At 31.0% G+C, this 17807-nt stretch overlaps 1 protein-coding gene across 2 annotated transcripts; it reads left to right on the top strand.

Moving 5' to 3' along the window:
• Positions 1-777: 777 nt before the first annotated feature.
• Positions 778-5188, top strand: LOC120115293 (rhodanese-like/PpiC domain-containing protein 12, chloroplastic). 2 transcript variants are annotated; one of them, XM_039136030.1, is made up of 8 exons: positions 778-917; positions 951-1080; positions 1153-1269; positions 2196-2287; positions 2929-3029; positions 3112-3222; positions 3845-3953; positions 5039-5188. In XM_039136030.1, the coding sequence occupies exons 1-8, from the start codon at positions 834-836 to the stop codon at positions 5159-5161; spliced, it is 867 nt and encodes a 288-aa protein (XP_038991961.1). In that variant the 5' UTR covers positions 778-833; the 3' UTR covers positions 5162-5188. The 2 variants fall into 2 exon arrangements, with proteins under 2 accessions (XP_038991961.1, XP_038991960.1); XM_039136029.1 differs by having other exon boundaries at positions 795-1080.
• Positions 5189-17807: the final 12619 nt, after the last annotated feature.

Here is a 17807-nt window from a genome sequence, read left to right as displayed (position 1 = left end):
AATAATTTTGAGTTAAATTTTTAAAAATAATTTCATAAATATTTTAATAAAAGTAAATTAATTTATATACATATAATCATCAGTATGAAAATTAAAATTATTACTTAAATTACAAAAATAAATTTAATGATTATATATATATATTTGTTAACTTTATAAAATAATTTTATATATTTGTTAAAGAAATAAATTGAATTATATATATATATATATATATATTATTACTTCTTTTTTAACTTTTGTTCTCATTCATTACAATATCTTATATATTATAAGTTGCATTTTGAAACCAAGTAGTGCTCTTGGCTTGATGGTTTGGGCATTAGTTTATTAACCAACTTTGCCTAGGTTCAATTTCTCTAACCTCACTTTGGTGGGTGAGAAATAAAATGATTAAATTTAAAAAATACATTTCAATCATATTGTGACATATGTCATAATATAATTATGATAAAAGTAAAAAGATTACGTAATTAAGTGGTCAATGATATAGTTTATCTTAAATTTTATATGAGCTTTAGAGTAAATGAGAGTAGCACATTTACACCGTGATAACTCGACATCTTAATGCCCGTAACTTTCAAAGAGTGTTTAGGTTGTGAGTTTCAGATCCATCAAAGTCCAGTTTCTTGAGTCCAATAAGAAGAACTCGATGTTCAGTGAGTCAACTTCTCAGTAAGAATTGGGCCAGCCAGTGTCATCGATGGAATATCCAAATTTCTCTTTCAATTATCCCCAAACCCGCTTGACGTTTCTTGTATTAAATGAACAATCTACGAGGTGAATCACCCATGAACAACTCGGAATAGAATCGCGAAAACAGTGAGTGAAAAATGTTAAGAGCAGCTCATTTCCCTCCCATAGCGTCGCCCACAGCTTTCGTTGCTCTTAGGAAATCTTTGGTTCCAATCCTCACCATCTCCTCTTTTCCTTCTTATAATTCTCTTCACAGAATCTCCGCTTTTTCTGCTTCTCACTCTTTCTTCTCCAGACCCATCACTCCTTCCCGCCCGTTTCCTTCAACACTTACCCTCAGGCAAGTCTCTCCCATGGTGGGTCATCCACAACTCAGACTATCAGGTTGGCTATTTCTATCAAAACTCCTGTTTTCTTTTATTTTGCTTCTTTTTTCTAATTTGTTTTCCTTTTCAGCTTCATTTAACTCCGAGAGTAGCTATGGAGATAGCAGAGAAATATTGGTACAGCACTTGCTTTTAAAAGTAGACGACCAGAATCTCTTGGTGGAGCTTCAACAGAGAATATCAGGAGGTTTTTTTTTTTCCTTTTCTTTTCAAACTTTAATTAGCTGAATATTTTGAGTTTAGAGAATGCTATTTTTAAAATGTAACATTTAGAGGGGTTTTCATTATTCAGTTTTAATTGAATTGTCGACTAAATTAAAATTTAGTCAGACTAATCGGTCGGTTAATTTGATATTAATTTGGTTAACTATTAAGAAAATTTTCAAAGTTCAAAATTGATTAATTAATCGATATATATATATTAAGCTCAAACAGTCAAACCTTTTAAGAATTAAGATCAAACTATTTTTTTAATTATACTAGGTCTATTGAATTTTTAATATCCAATCAAATTTTAACCTAAATGAAGAAAAATACATCTAATAAATTCAAATTAATCTAACTAAAAAATTACAAAAGATTTTGGTTAACCGACTGAATTAGCTGAACTTTTCAGTTATAATTTTTTGAAAAACTTTTGGTTTGGTTAACAGTTAAAGGGAAAAAGAATTCGGTTAATGAATTTTAGGTAGTTCGGTTCGGTCGATTAATCGAACTGACCGATTGAACACCCCTAATCACGTTTTGGGGAATTGTTCATTACTACCTCAAGAAGGGGGCTATGGTTGTATTAGGGTAACTTAGAATGTAAGAAGTTAAAATCTGAAGAAGTGGCTTTCTTTTATATAAATTCAAAACAATTGATGATTTTATCCTTATATAAGATAATTGGAACTGGTCTTGTATTTGGTCAGTTGCTCAGTTTTGATTAATTTTTTATTCAACTTTCTAACATTTGCTTTTGCATTATAGCATCTTTCTAGAAAGAGGAAATTAAATGCTCAAGGCAACAACAAAATAGAGCATAGATTAAAACCAATTTTGATGTTGCTTGTGTGATGTTTAACTGTAACAAGTAATTTAACTTTTTTTTTTTGTTATTTGTTTGCTAAGGGGAGGATTTAGGTGATCTTGCTGTTGAATACTCGATATGTCCGTCCAAGCAAGAGGGAGGAATGCTTGGATGGGTAAGAAAGGGACAAATGGTAGGTTGGTTCAACTTCTTTTCCCCTTCTTTTTTTATATGCATTTATTCTTTGAAGAGTTAAAAAATATACTAAGAATCTTCTATTTTGTTTCAACTCTTCCTTTTTCTTTAAGTGTCTGTAAGCATGGATTTGGAGGAACAAACCTCCAAATATGTGGAAAAATTCAGAAAAGTTAAAGCTAATTTTTTTTGTATCCAGTGCAATATGCTCCCACTATAACCAAGGTCTTGATGCGTATAGCCTTACTCCCTGTTTTCAATAGATGGCTGTTTTGAGGGTTCGAACCTGTGCAAGAGACAATGTTAACTAGTTGGTTTTAAATTTGTGGTAGCAACTTTCAAAGTTCTATTCGTAGTTTGGATTTTTGAATTATATGAACTATGACATAGTGCTTGAATTTGAAGATTTTACCTCATTTGGTATTATTTTTAGATTTCACTCTCATTATATTTTGCTGGCTTTCTATGCATTTTTCCCTTTTTGCTGTACTGATTTTGTTTTTGGAATTTATTTATTAGTTTTATGAAATATGGCCATTCAGATTTTCTTTTATGTTAACTACAATATAGACAAGTAGAGAAGGGTTGACAATTTAATTGCAAACATGATCCATGGATCTTTCTTTTTCATGGTAAAAGGTGCCAGAATTTGAGGAGGCTGCTTTTAGTGCACCTTTAAACAAAGTCGTGAAATGCAAAACTAATTTTGGATGGCACTTGTTACAAGTTCTATCTGAGAGGTATTCCTTGGAACTCTTACACAATTGAAACCTGTACTTGAAGAAGCTAAGCAGGTTCTAACTCTCCTTTAGCTTGCTTCAGGGAAGAGTCATTGCTTAAAGACATTCAACCAGAGGAGTTTCGAGCAAAAATGCAGGACCCTAGTTTCATTGAAGAGTCTCAGTTGATCGATGTCAGGGAACCTGAAGAAGTGTATGCTTGCATATTTTATTTTGTGTGTTTACATAATTGGAAAAACAAGATTTTTTGGATTTTATATATTTATATTTTTAAATGATGGATAAGATTGACAACAAAGTTGCTAGATCAACTTTTTCCTCTAGTTATGAAAGTTTTAGCAATTATAGTGTAGCAACACTAAATGCTGTAAGAAAACTACTCTAAAGTCTTAGTTTAGGTGATATGGTCAAAAAGAATTTCAACTCTTAATTGATTAAGCATTTCTATGAAGCTTTTAGGCGTTAGGTCATGAAACAAGCTGCAAGGAAAGTGGAATTGCACGGACAGTTTAATCATTATAGTATTTGGCTGAAATCATTTTTGAAGTCTCTTTAATGATCATGATTCTATTATGGCATTTCATAAACCATAATTATTTTTTAGGTTTGCAGCATTTGCTACCTGAAGTTTACCTTTATTTGCATCACAACATCAAACAATACAATGTTTTAACCATAATTCAATTAGTGAATTATATCACCTTGAGGCATTATAGAGTTTGAACATTTCATACTAAGGCAGTGTTCTTTGTTTTTGCCTTTGAAGAGGATGATGGCTTCTTTAATTTTTGTCTCAAATCTTTTTGACATGGAAGGTCTCAAGCATCTTTACCAGGATTCCAAGTTCTTCCTCTACGCCAGTTTGGAAGTTGGGGGCCTGAAATAACTACCAAACTTGATCCAATGAAGGATACATATGTCATGGTGAGTATTTTCTTGTCGATGCCAAGATATTCAGCCATTTTTCCCGCAGTTAGCTAACCAAATGAATAACATCTGGTAATAAATTGTGTGAAAGAATTAATAAAAGCAAAAGAAGCTTTAAGCGTAATTCTAACTATTGTGGATCAAGAAGAGCAACTTCCCTTCAACCGTGACGAGAATATTCTCTTTCTTGTATGTGTCTTCTAGTTGCATTTCTATTTTCTTGTTAACTGACTAGGGAACTGTTGTGGTCGAAAAAGTTCATGGTCTGCGATTGTGAGAGCAGTTGCAACAAGAATAGGAGGTTTATTGTTGTTTTGGTAATGACCTACTGGAAAGCCTTATTCCGGTCCTGACATGTCTTGATGAGAGGGGACTTCTCTCATGCTATTGATGGGGAAGATGTGGTTAATTATATAGCCTTTTGCAAATCTAGGAGATTTTTTTTGTTCATTAGATTAGACATCAAATAATCCTGATAATAGCTAATCAAATATTCCCTGGGGAGATTAATAACTGTTATCTTTTACAGTATCTCATTGAAGTCTCCCTTTTAACAATTTGTGGACGCTTAAGAAAGAGTCTGCCAGCCATGAGCTTCTGCACCTCAACGATTTTCCTGCCTTGTGTTTGGATAACTAATAATAAAGGAAATGAAAGGAGTTTTAGTAACCATTTTGGTTAAACAGTGAAAAGAAAGTGAATGATTATTACAAATATTATTGTTTCATTTGTATCTTTTTTCTAAAAAAACATAAAATGTTTCAAGTAAATTATGAAAGGGTAAAAAAGATATTTTCTAATTAAAAAAAGTTGACCTTTCCTTTATTCTCTGTTTACTCTAAATTGGGTATAAAGAAATTGAATATTTAGAGGGAAAGTAAGGGATTCTCACCTTTCTTGTCTTTCCCTGATAAAAATATTTACCACAACAAGGGGGAGGTTCCCTCTCCTTAAGTTTTCCTTTTTCTAAGTAGAAGTAGCTTGTAGCATTTAATATCCAATAGTCTCTCTTGCATTTTATGCTTCTCTCTCATTGTTCCTCCAATGTTCCGTTTTAATCGGTGTTAAAATGTATAATGCAGTGTCACCATGGCATGCGATCGTTACAGGTTGCAAAGTGGTTACAGACTCAGGTTAATGTTATTATCTTTACATTCTCCGTTTTACTTGTTATCTTCACAGTTCTTGGATGTGTTTATTCGTAATTCACATTTGCTTTCAGCTCCTCACTCTTCCACTCTTCATGTTTATATAAACCAATGATCTGCTAGCAGCTTTTATGCTGTGCTGTGCTGTAATTTCTTATATATATCATTGAATGACATTGCATTTTTTTTTATCTAATAAAATCCGTGCACCATCGAGTTACTCTCTGCTGCCTTGTGCTAAGATGTGAACTTTTCAAGTTGAGACCATCTTGGTTGCTGTTTTCCTTGACCGCAAGTTCATCTTTCATTTAATTTTCTACCATTTTGGTTTCTCTTGCGCTTTTTTGGTTCCATGTTTGCCGATTCTTTCTTGACAAATTGACATTGTTTTCTTTAGTAATGAAATCGAGTGGACAGTTTGATTCGGTTTGAGTTTTTCAGTATGTAGTTCAGTTTCGGTTAGGTTTTAAAAAATAAATATAGAATTTGATTCGGTTTCGATTTTTCATATGAAAACCATTTAAATTAAATTAAAAATAAAAGAAAAAATGGTCTGTTTGGTCATTTTTATTTTCGTAGAAAATAGAAAACGATGAAGAAAACGTGTTTGATTGTAAAATTGAAAAATGATTTATAGAAAATGAAAATAAAAACAAGTGAAAAAATTGTTGTTTTCAATATCATTTAAAATTGTTTTGAAAATCCAAAAAATAAGGAAACATTATATTTAGATTTTTAACTTATTTTACACATGTTTAAATCATTCTAACAATAATTTTTTTGATTTAATGGTTTATGAAACCCTCAAACTTTTGTAAAAAAATCAATATGTACCTAATTTTTTATACACACAATGTAATCTTTAAAGTAATTTTTAATAATTTAATTTTGTACTAATTTTATATTGAATACCTTAATAATTGTTTATATATTTTATTTTAATTTAAATAAATTTTTATTTTTTAAAAAATTAATAAGTTCTCACACTTTCTAAAATTATTAATTAAGTTCATCTACCACATCATTATCCATCGAGTACTGTCAAAATAGTATCGTGAAATATCATGTCAATATTGTAGAATGCCATGTAAGTTTGTGAACTATCATGTAAGTGTTATGATGGTCAACGTTTGATTATGTTGTTCAAAGGATTAGATTATTTTTTTCTAAGTTTAACGATGACATTTGGTGCAAAAAAAATTTAGGGACTACACTAATTATTTTTCTCAAAGGCACTAACCATATTTTTTTTATATTAATGACACTTTTGTGTGCTATTACGTATAACATTATTTTTGTGTATTTTTAAAATTTAACTAATGTCTAATATGCATTAACATTCAATTCTTGTTATAAAGTAAAAATAAATTTTGTGTTATAAATTTCTTATGGTTTTATTGTTTTATATTTATATAACTCATAAGTTAAATTTTATGTAATGATTTTTAATAATTATAATCTAATTTAATTATTTAATAACTATTCTCTTTTTTTATTTTAAAAATTAGATATAAACTATATCTTTAGTATTTTAGTTTTTAATTCGAGTTTTTATTTATATTAACCAAACAAATTTTCTAATTTTCAAAAAAGTAAAAATGAAAACTATTTTCTAAAAACAAAAACAGAAAATAAAAATAAAAATAGAAAATATTTTTCTAGAACCAAATGGATGGTTCTAGAAAATATAGGTTTTTTATTTTCATTTTCCTAGAAAATAGAAAATGTTGAAGAAAACGTGTTTGATTGTGAACTTAAAAAACAAGTTCTAAAAAATGAAAACATAAACAAGTGAAAATATGAAAACATAAAAAAATAGGTTTTCAGTGTTTTCATTAAAATTATTTTGAAAAATTAGAAAATAGAAATATATGGGATATAGATTTTTAACTTACATGAGTTCGAATCCTTCTAACATTTTTTTTTTTAAATTAATGGTATTTGAAATCCTCAAACTTAAAAAAAATCAAAATGGTCCCTTAATTTTTTTTAAGTTAATGTTATCCTTAAATTGATTTTTAACACTTTAATTTTGTAGTATTTTTATATTTAACGTATTGAATACTTTAATAATTGCTTTTATTTTAAAATTAAATAATTTCTTAATTTTTTAAAAATTAAATAAGTCTTATTTTTTTTAAATGAATTATGCCCTCAAAGTTAGCCAAAAAAACAATGAAATTCATCTACTACATAATCGTCCATTGTGTACTATTATAATAATATTGTGAACTATCATCACATCAAAATATTGTAGATTGTCATGTAAGTTTCATAAATTGTCATGTAAACATCGTGACAATCAACTTTTGTCGGTCAAAACGTTAGATTGAATTTTTTTCTTCTCAGCTCAAGAGTCACATTAAGTGCAAAAAGCGTGTAGGAACTACACTAGTTTTACCCAAAAGTTTAAGGACTTCAATTATCTCAACAATATATTTTTATTTTGATGACACTTTTGTGTGCTCTTGCTTATAACAATATTTTTCTTATTTTTTTTAAAATTTAATTGATGTCTAGAAGCATTAACATTGTATTCTTATTATAAATTAATATAATTTGTGTTATGAAATTTCTTATCAACTTTATTATTTTATATTTGCATAACTCATATGTTAAATTAATATAATAATTTTTAATAGTTATACTTTAATTTAATTATTTAATAACTATTTTTTATTTTTATTTTTAAAAAATAGAAATAAAATATTTTTTTCATTATTTTTATTTTTGGATTCAAGTTTTCATTTATATTAATCAAACATGTTTTCTAATTTTCATAAAACTGAAAATGAAAACTATTTTCTGAAAATAAAAATAAAAAAATAAGAAAAGAAAATATTTTCTTTAACAAACCGACTTAAGTATCCAAAGCAATTCATTTTGAATTTATTATATGATAAATTTCAATAAATAAAATCTTAAAATTAATAATATTTTTAATAAATTTAAATTTATATATTTGCATTCGATTTAAGCTTTACATTTGTTTTTTGAAGATTAAGTTTGAAAACCAATGAATAGTCAAAAATCGTAAAAATCAAGTCAAATAGAATCGAATCGAAAATCATGGTTATTCAGTTTCGATTTCAATTTTTAAAAATCTGCAAAGTATGATTCGATTCTTATTTTAATAAAAAAACCTAACCAAACCCAATACACCCATACAAATACCCCATATTGATATGCACAATACCTAATGAGTGAGAGTAATCTAACATAAGCATTCTATATTGCCAATGATTTGATTAATAATGGAAATTCTCATGAACTATGAATACGATATGACTTATGTTATGTTGACTTATGTTTGTTCCCTTGTGATTGATCATTTGTCCCTACTAAATGTAAATCGTGGTTGCTGTATTGGGAATAAAGATGAGTAATACTCGAAAAGATTTAAAAAATTTAAAATTTGAAAGTTTATTTTATTCATAATTTTATAAATTCGATTTGAGTTTTAAAAAAAAATTAAATTCAAATCAAATTATGAAATAAGATTCGAATAATCTATTTTTTGTTAATAATTAGTTGATTGTTTTTAAGTTTGAGTAAATCTTTTAACTTTACATGAAATATATATCTATATCTATATCTATATCTATATATATATATATATACACACACACAAGATTTGCTTACACTATGTAAAACTAATAAGTTTTACACTAATTTATAACCATTTGATTTAAATAAATAAATGGACTAGATTTAATCAAGATTTAGGTTAAATTATGTGTTTAGTACCTAAACTTTCAAAAACAAATTCAAAATCATACATGAAGTTTAGTTTTTGTTTTGTTTTATTACCTTTATTCAAAATTTAACGTTCATTTTTGAAAAAGATTAAAAGTTTAGGTACTAGACTAAAACTAATAGTTTAGGTATTAAATGTGTTAAGTTTTTTTAACAGTGAGGTACTTAAATGAGAAAAAAAAACTAAACGTTAGGTATGATTTGAAAAAAAAAAATAAAAGTTTAGGTACTAAAATAGACCAAAATTAATAGTCTAGGTACTACATATATAGTTTATGTAACGCCCCAAATACCGGTCTAGTAGTTTTGTGTCAGCCTAAAATTTATTTAGTATATTTATTATAGCATGAGGATCCATTGGTTCAAATGTGAGTTTAATTGGGTAATAAAATTAGCCTAGAAGAAGATAAAAAGGGGATTTTTAAGCTTACGATGAAAGTAAAGGGACCTAAAGTGTTATTTACCCATTTGGAAAATACATGGCAGATTTGAAGGGATTTTTGGGTGACATGGACGTCCTTTTTAGGCTAAAAGCTTAGAAAAGCTTTTTCCCCTCACTTATTCCATCTTTCTTGTCTTTATTTGGTCGTCTTCTTCTCTCTTAAGCAAAAATGACAAAAATCCTTTATCTTTCTTCATCTCTTTCCTCATTCGAAAATCTATAAGTAAGATTCATGATCTAGAGTTATTGGACTTCATGAAAAGCTCACCATCCCCATAAAGGGTGTTCTTGAGCATTCATGGAGTTTTAGGAGGGTTTGAGCCCCAAAGGCTCCATCCTTTGATTTTCATTAGTTTTTCATGTGGTTTAGTTGTTGTTTAACTACTATTCTTGTTTTTCATGTTGGAATCATTGGTTGGCTTTTGGGTGATGAAAAAGTGGTGCAAAGACCCATTGAGCTAAGTTAAAGAAAAGTTTATCCTTGATTAAGCTAAAGACATTTTTGGGTTACTATGAGCTGAGGTAACACATTTTAACTCTTTCTTATTACTTGTATGTTATATACATGAGTTCACTTTCTTGTATGGGGGTGGAAGAGCTTGCGGGGTTTGGGTGCTTGATTTGTTAAAATGGATTTTTTGGTGTAAAAATGATGTATAATGATCCCTAATAACTTTCATAAGCTTTAATAATCAACTTAGACCTTAAAACAAGGGATTAGGGTGAGTTTTAGGTGTTTCACGAGCAGAATAGTATGTTTCTAAGCATCAATATCGATATAAGATGAATTTGGTATCGATATTGGTCCCCTGGTATCGACACTAAGTGTTGTAGTATCGATACTGGAGGCTCGGTATCGATACCATATGATTGGTATCGATATCGGTGGGCTGGTATCCATACCGAATGAACTAATATCCATATCGAAGATTAGATATATATACAGAAGGCTTGGTATCAATACCTAAAGTGGTTGAGTAACTTTAAGATGTCAAATAGACTCAAGAGTGAGGATTTTAATATCAATTAAGATCAGGCATCTAGCTCGAGTGTGGGAAATTTATAAAATACCCTTAGAGGACCAAAATTACCAATTTGCCCCCAATTGTGAATATTACCCCATAAGGACCCAAAATTACCTCAAAAATTTAAGACTTTAAGAAATGGCGTGAGATAGTTGTGATTTCTCTTTAAACTTGGATTGAAGCCCGAAATGCCATTGAATGAATAAAATATCAAGTCATAAAAAGTGATATGAAAGGCCTGAGAACGCACGAAAGAAATATGTTAAGACTCTGGTAACTAATTAAGTACTCTTTTCATAAGCCTTAAATATCTGGTATACTTGTGAGTGGGGTAAATTACTAGATTAACCTTAGGGGGATAAAATTACTAAATTGCCCTTATGGGTCTCAGTGAATGAAATAACCTATACGAGTAATAGTTTAAGTTACATGTTGGTTAAATAATTATATGAGACGTTTAGCACTATAGCGAGAACTTGTTCATGAAGACTTAGTAAGGATAATACAAATGATTAATACCAGAGTTTTTGGCTAGGTAGTATCGATACTCTATATATAGGTATCAATACTGTTGTGAGGTATCGATACCAAAGGGCGAGGTATCGATACCATCGTTAATTCTGGGATTTCAATAGCTATTTTTGGTATCGGTACCTAAAATGGTATCAGTACCCTAGTAGAGAAGTATCAATATTTTAAGTAGAGGTATCGATACTCCAAAGCCTTCTTAGATTAAAGAATGTTGTTTTGGTATCAGTACCAAGTGTAGGTATCAATACTGAAGGGTCGATATCAATACTAAAGGGCTTATATCGATACCATTGTACTGAATTGGACAAGAAACCCAACTTTAGCTTAAGGGCTCGAGTAGGGGTTTAAGATCACCGAAACTCCTCTAATGAAATCACAAGTGAGAACAAGTATTGAATACAACAAAAACTTAAAAATCTTATATACAAGATTCCATAAGACTTACCTTTTCATAACGTTCTAGATGAAAGAGCGACCGAGATAGTAGTAAGTGTGGGGATAACCTTACCCAATTGTGTTGTTCTAAGTTAGTAAGTAGTTGAGCTACACTGGTTGTCCTTGCATGTCATTGATTTATGTGTATGAACTTTGGGCACCCTAGCATGTTTGTGTATACTTGACGATCATCTTGTTTGTTAGAATATCCGGATATGCCTAGGCAAGTGCGCGAGACTTGAACACTTGCGAGGGATGGGTTAGCCAGGTATTGTTTTCCGATGCAGAAATTCTGAAATTTCACCCTAGGTAGGCTAAAGGTGGGTGTATCCCAAGATGTTAAGTGACCCTCCGACCACACCATGATGCCTACCTCAACATGTGTGTTTGATTGGTTATGTGCTACATATGATAATTCATAGTAGCATGATATTATGGTTAGAGACCAGATTATGTATACTCATGGTGAGACCCTTAATAGTAAACTAAGGGAAGAATGAGACTCAGAAAATTATGATAATAGATGTACCTTAAATAGATGAATCAGTAGCATTGATGACATAGTAGTATTTTTTTATGACTATACTTGTTAGCATGCTTATTTTATGAACGAATGTAGTATAGTAGAGGTATTATGTGGCGCGGGTCTTACGAGCTCAGCATTCAAAATGTGTTTACGTTCGTATGTTTCAGGTTTCTTGAAGTGCGAGGTAACAATGATATCATCGGAGGAGTCCTAACGGAGTACTAGAGTACAATGATGATGACTTAGTGGGCATGTAGATGTCATGATTTGAAATGAGTCAACTTGTAATATTTTAATTATTATTTTATTTATCAAGTTTTTAAATTAGGGCCCACTTTTGTAAATGGTTATGGTTTCATACCTCGTGTAAATATTTTAAAAGTGAGTGTGATTTAAAAAATGGTTAGTCACTTCGGTGATTTCGTGTGACACTTGAATCCATGAGTTTTGGGTGTTACAGTTTACCTTAAAATTTATAACACATAAATAAATATATTTTAACTCACAGTAAAATAATATCTCTTTTTTACCTCAATCCCAAACTCAAAACCCCAAAACCCTTAAACTATACCATGAATCCTAGTTCCTAAATCTCAATACCCAAAAATCCTAAACTTCAAACTCTAAACCTTAAAGCCTAACAATTAAAGCTTAAATCTTAAACTCTAAATCCTAAACCCTAACTTTGAAATTAAAAAAAATATTTTTTTACTATAACTTAAAGAAATATTTATTTATGAGTTATAAATTTTAATTAAATCTAAGTCATTTATTTATTTAAATTAATGACCATAAATTAGTGTAAAATTTATTAGTTTTATATAGTGTAAGTGGATCATAGCTACAATAAAATTGTTCTTTAGCGGCGTTTTTTTAGTCTTATAGCGGCATTTTTAAGCGTGGCTAAAAGTACTTGTGGCGATTGGAAAAACGCCACAAGAAGCGTCGGTAATACCAGCGCCGCTAAAGGTAGCGGCGTTTGAGAACCAAAAACGCTGCAATAGGTCAAGATCTATAGCGGTGTTTTTGGAACAAACGTCGCAAAAGGTCGATATTTATAGCGGCGTTTTGGAATAAACGCCACAAAAGGATGATATCTATAGCACCGTTTTTAGAACAAACGCCACAATAGGTCAGATCTATAGCGACATTTTTTGGAACAAACATCGCAAAAGGTCTGATCTATAGCGGCATTTTTTGGATCAAACGTCGCAAAAGATCAGATATATAGCGACATTTTTTGGAACAAACGCGGCTAATTTCCTTTTTTTTAGCTTAGATTAATTGATTTTGCATATTTCATTTATGCAATAGATCACCTAAATTTAATATCATGTAACTTTATCTAATTAACAACCGCCATAAATTTTAATTAAGACTTATATTACGCAAAAAAAATACTTAACAACAAAATAAATTAAAATTTATAAACATTACAATTAAATGCAATGTAGTTTGACATTATTTCTCTATAATTTAGTCTAGGTTCTTTCACTTTCAATTAAAAAAAATATTGTTCACCCATGTAGGCTAACATTCAACGATAACCCGGCACCACTTGCTGCATTTTTCTGCTCAACATTCAGAACCGAGGTGTTACGTTGCTCCACATTCAACGCCGTAGTTGACTCGCAAATAGCTCCTGATTTGAATTTTGGTTTTGGCTTTGCATGGATTCCGGTATAAAGTCTGTGTTAAAAACAGAAGATTGTGAGACCTGCATAGTTGTGCATCACTCATACCATCTTTAAAATACAACATAGAATGTTGTGCAGCACTAGACCATTTCTAGAATCAGCATTAATATTAGTACAACATAGTAACGGTCCCAAAACACATAGTTGTGCAGCACTAGAGCACCTCAGGAAGAAACATAGAAATACAACAAGTACACAATTTCAAGGAATAAACAGGTAAGGTAAAGACAACTAGAACACCATTTCAAGTCACTAACCTAAAGCTACTGCAATATGACATAAATGATACATCTTTTCATGATAAAAATCAACTAAAAAGAGAGCATCATAACTCTTCACATGCCAAAACAACAACTTAAAGTTGAAAGGAAAACAACATTTAAACAAGGAACACAAAAATGATAACATAACAGCAGTAGTGCAGTACAACAATTTTGAGGGCAATGGCAACTAAAGTATATTTTATTCTAAGGAAATAAACCAAATGAGAGGGAAAGAATAAAAGATGCAATGTAAGAGAAACTGATTATTGATTTTAGGAGATTACAATAGTTTAAATAAACCCACATGATGACTTTTAATAGGGCTTTTCTGCTAAAGATAAAATTCTATCTAGAAATAGAGATTACAAAGACTCCTAAGACTTATTTTTTCTTATCATAAAAGACTCCTAAACAAACAAGACTTCTACAATGCTGATTCTAACAAAATTCACAAATGAAACACACACTGATATCTAAAGAAGGGAGTTTCTCAAATATTCCATGAGGAATGAAGATAGGAACATAACAGAAGAAAACCTGCAGGTCGCCAAAGAAAAGTGCAATCTGAAATGCATTTGCAAATTCCGCAAACTGAATATAATGTTGTGTTAAGGATTCTGCTAGATTTCATCAGCAATATGAGAAGGAAAAAAGTCACATAGGTAATCATTGGGTTAAGGATTCTAGAAATTAAAGTTGGATATGCAAGACATGTATGCGTAAACCGTGATCATTGGGTTTACCTGGATATAGACATTAATCAACAAACAGATCAATATTCATATATATTGTTGCCGCTTAACAAAGCAATATTGGACCACAGGCTATTGGTAAGAACTAGGAATACAAGGCTTGTACTTACAAGACTTGCAACAGTTTCAGATTTCAATAAATGAAATATATACGGCTGTTAAATCTTGGACCACAAATATACTATTACCGCCTAACAAAGCAATATTGGACCACAACCTCTTAAATCTCAATTCAACTTTCAGACCGGAAGATCCATGTTCTAAATGTACAAGTAAAACGAGATACAACAATCATGCAATCATGAAATGTACGCCTGTTCTACCAGAACTAAAACACATCAACAGCCCACTAAAAGAGAACCTTGTTGAGCGTTCATGATGTAATATTCTATCCATAAAAATAGTGGAGAATGGAAATTGAAGCGTCACCAAATATTGTTTAGCTCAATCCACATAGTTGATAGACTTATGTAAGGCAAAAAAGGAAATTAATTTGCCTAGAAGGATCTACAATTTCCTAACTAGAGCACTACAATGTTTTCCAAAATTTCAAGACCTATGATGTGAACATAGATAAAACAGAATAAGGCAAAAGGAAAATTAGAAAACCTATTTGGTTTAAAACTTACCAAGAAGTGCATAATTGCTTTAGGCACAGAGCCCTCTATATTCTTACTAACAATGTCGTAGTATGATCTTAAGAGCAATTTGGTGATAGCAATTTCAATAGCTTCGATTTTTTGAACGGTCTTCTGAAGGCCTCAAGACAGATGAGGGCTAAAAGAAGAAAAAAAACGCTTGTAAAAAACTAATACTCATATTTTTTTAATTTAGTACTGGAACCTTGCGGGGTTATCTGATGTGTATGCACCTCTCTCAAATGGATCATGGACAAGGCATGCTCCATGTCATGGACAGGTTCACTATGTTGCTTGTTTGTTGAGCTCTCTTTCACTGATGAACAGTTATCACTGCCACAAAATATTGATGAAATACCCCAAGTTGAACCACTTGTACCTGATAAACCCCACATATAATAAATATTTTACTGTTATGCTGCTTGATAATTACATCAAAACACTTTGAGTGCTATCAAAAACCCAAAAATTCATATCAGAAATCCCCTGACAAAAGAAAAGGGGGCAAGAGAAAAACCATCAATATTGGCCTTCTTGTTAGACAACAATCACAAATAGAACATTAGAATATCGTATAAGAATTCAAAATGAAAGTCTAAAATGCGGTACCAGTGGAAGGATGAAGGAGTAAAATGTTGCAGGTTAGTTATCGTCAAGAACTGACGGATGAAGGAGAGCATAAAAACTCAAGTCTTCACAATGATCAACATCCTGTAAAACAAATCAGTTAACAACAACTTAAAATCAGCACCAAGAATATCTATGTACATAAAAAGCAACTGTATAGAGCATGTCTATCTATCAACAATTTCTAGAATTGTAATGTATGACTCTTGCTGATGTTTGTTTGTGCTCTAAATGAAACAGCAACAATACGTAAAAATATGAAGGTTTTATTTTACTACCAGAATAGAGGGAAGGTGAGAATCCAAAAAATAATTTTAATTTTACCTTAAAATGCAAGAAATATTATGAAGCTGCAACACCAATGGCCTCCGTGTAACAATCCCTTAAAATGCAAGAAAATTTATGAGAATCCAACAAATAATTTTAATTTCCCCCTTTTTTGAAATCAATTTTACAAACCCCATTTTTAATTTTAGAAACCCAACTTCTTATTTTCAGAATGGAGAAAAATCTTGAGAAAAAAAAAGAAAGGCAAAGGGGAAAGGGAACTTACAGAAGAACAGAAGGAACAATGTCTTCGGAGCTACCATTTGATTCCAGTAACCCAACTTGAAAACGAGAGAAGGTAAATTACAATGCGACGGAGGTCTATCTCAGGGAGATATAGAAAAGGTAAGTCAAAGAGAGAAGACCGTGGATGGAGTGAAGGCAGAGCTATTTCGGACGTTGTCCCGAAGGGAAAAAAAGATTTGTGAAGGGAAGAAGAAGGTGGAACAAAACTCATTTGAGGACGTAATGAGATTTTTATTAGGGTTTCAGCGTGTAAATTGGGATAATGCGGATATGTGGTATTAGCGGCGTTTTTCAAAAATCGCCATTATATATCAGTTTATAGCGGCGTTTAATATACAAACGCCACTAAAGTACTAGAATTTAGCGGCGTTTGTGCTTAAAAGCCACTAAAGTACGAGTATATAGTGGCGTTTGTGCTTAAAACGCCACTAAACTATGAGTATATAGCGGCCTTTGGACAAGAAACGCCACTAAAGTTTAGTATTTGCGGCGTTTTATAACAAACACCACTATTGATGAATACTATTGTGGCATTTGTCTAAAAACGCCGCTAAAATACTCTTTATAAACAAACCCTATTGTGGCGTTTATGCTAAAAACGCCTCTAAATGACTATTCTATCACTGCTAAAGTTTCATTTTGCGGCGTTTGAATTGTAAACGCCGTTATATGTTTAAATTTTGTGGCGTTTACTCTCCAAAAGCCGCTAAAAACGCCGCTACAGAACAGTTTTGCATTGGAATCAATTAATATCTTAGTATGTTATATATATTTATAATTAAATTTAAACAAAAATTAGAACAACTCAACTCAAATTTTATAAATTTGACTCGACTCAATTTTTTTAAAATAAAGTTTAAATTATAAAATAAGACTCATCAATTTGTTTAATTCGATTTTTTATTCAATTTTATCGAATAATCACCTCTAATTAGCTTGAGTAGAAATTGATAATTCTATCAGTTCCTTAGATGATGCTAAAACAAGGCAACTGAAATTGGTTCAATCAGTCAAACAGTCGTTTGTTGGGACAGTGATGCATGTTTATCCAAAAAAGGCAACTGAGATTGAGTAGATTTAATATCGATTTTTCCAGCCAGTGGAAGACGCACACAAAAGCTGTTTCACAAATCTTTGTCCGAAAAATCCTCTATACCTTTCTGTCTCAAACAACAATAAAAAAAACCATTTGCATCATCCAACACCAACCCAACATAATTTAGGCACCCCCCTTCATCCTATAATCCCTCGCCATCAATCCCCTCCAATCTCTACACCAAAATCCAACACAATTTTTTATCTCTTTCTTGCCATTTTTCGAGATTTCTCCGCCTGCTTTTAGTTAAGGTCATCACCCCGCCCCAGTCTCCCTTCAACAATGGGGAATTGTTGCTGTGGTGGTAGCTCCGCGACCGACAACGAAGCTAACAACGAAGAA

This window comes from Hibiscus syriacus, unplaced genomic scaffold (genome assembly GCF_006381635.1).
Source record: "Hibiscus syriacus cultivar Baekdansim isolate YM2019G1 unplaced genomic scaffold, ASM638163v2 tig00110260_pilon, whole genome shotgun sequence".
Lineage (NCBI taxonomy): Eukaryota > Viridiplantae > Streptophyta > Magnoliopsida > Malvales > Malvaceae > Hibiscus > Hibiscus syriacus.
The sequence above is the reverse complement of the archived record's forward strand: the minus strand, read 5'-3'. Positions and strand labels throughout refer to the sequence as shown.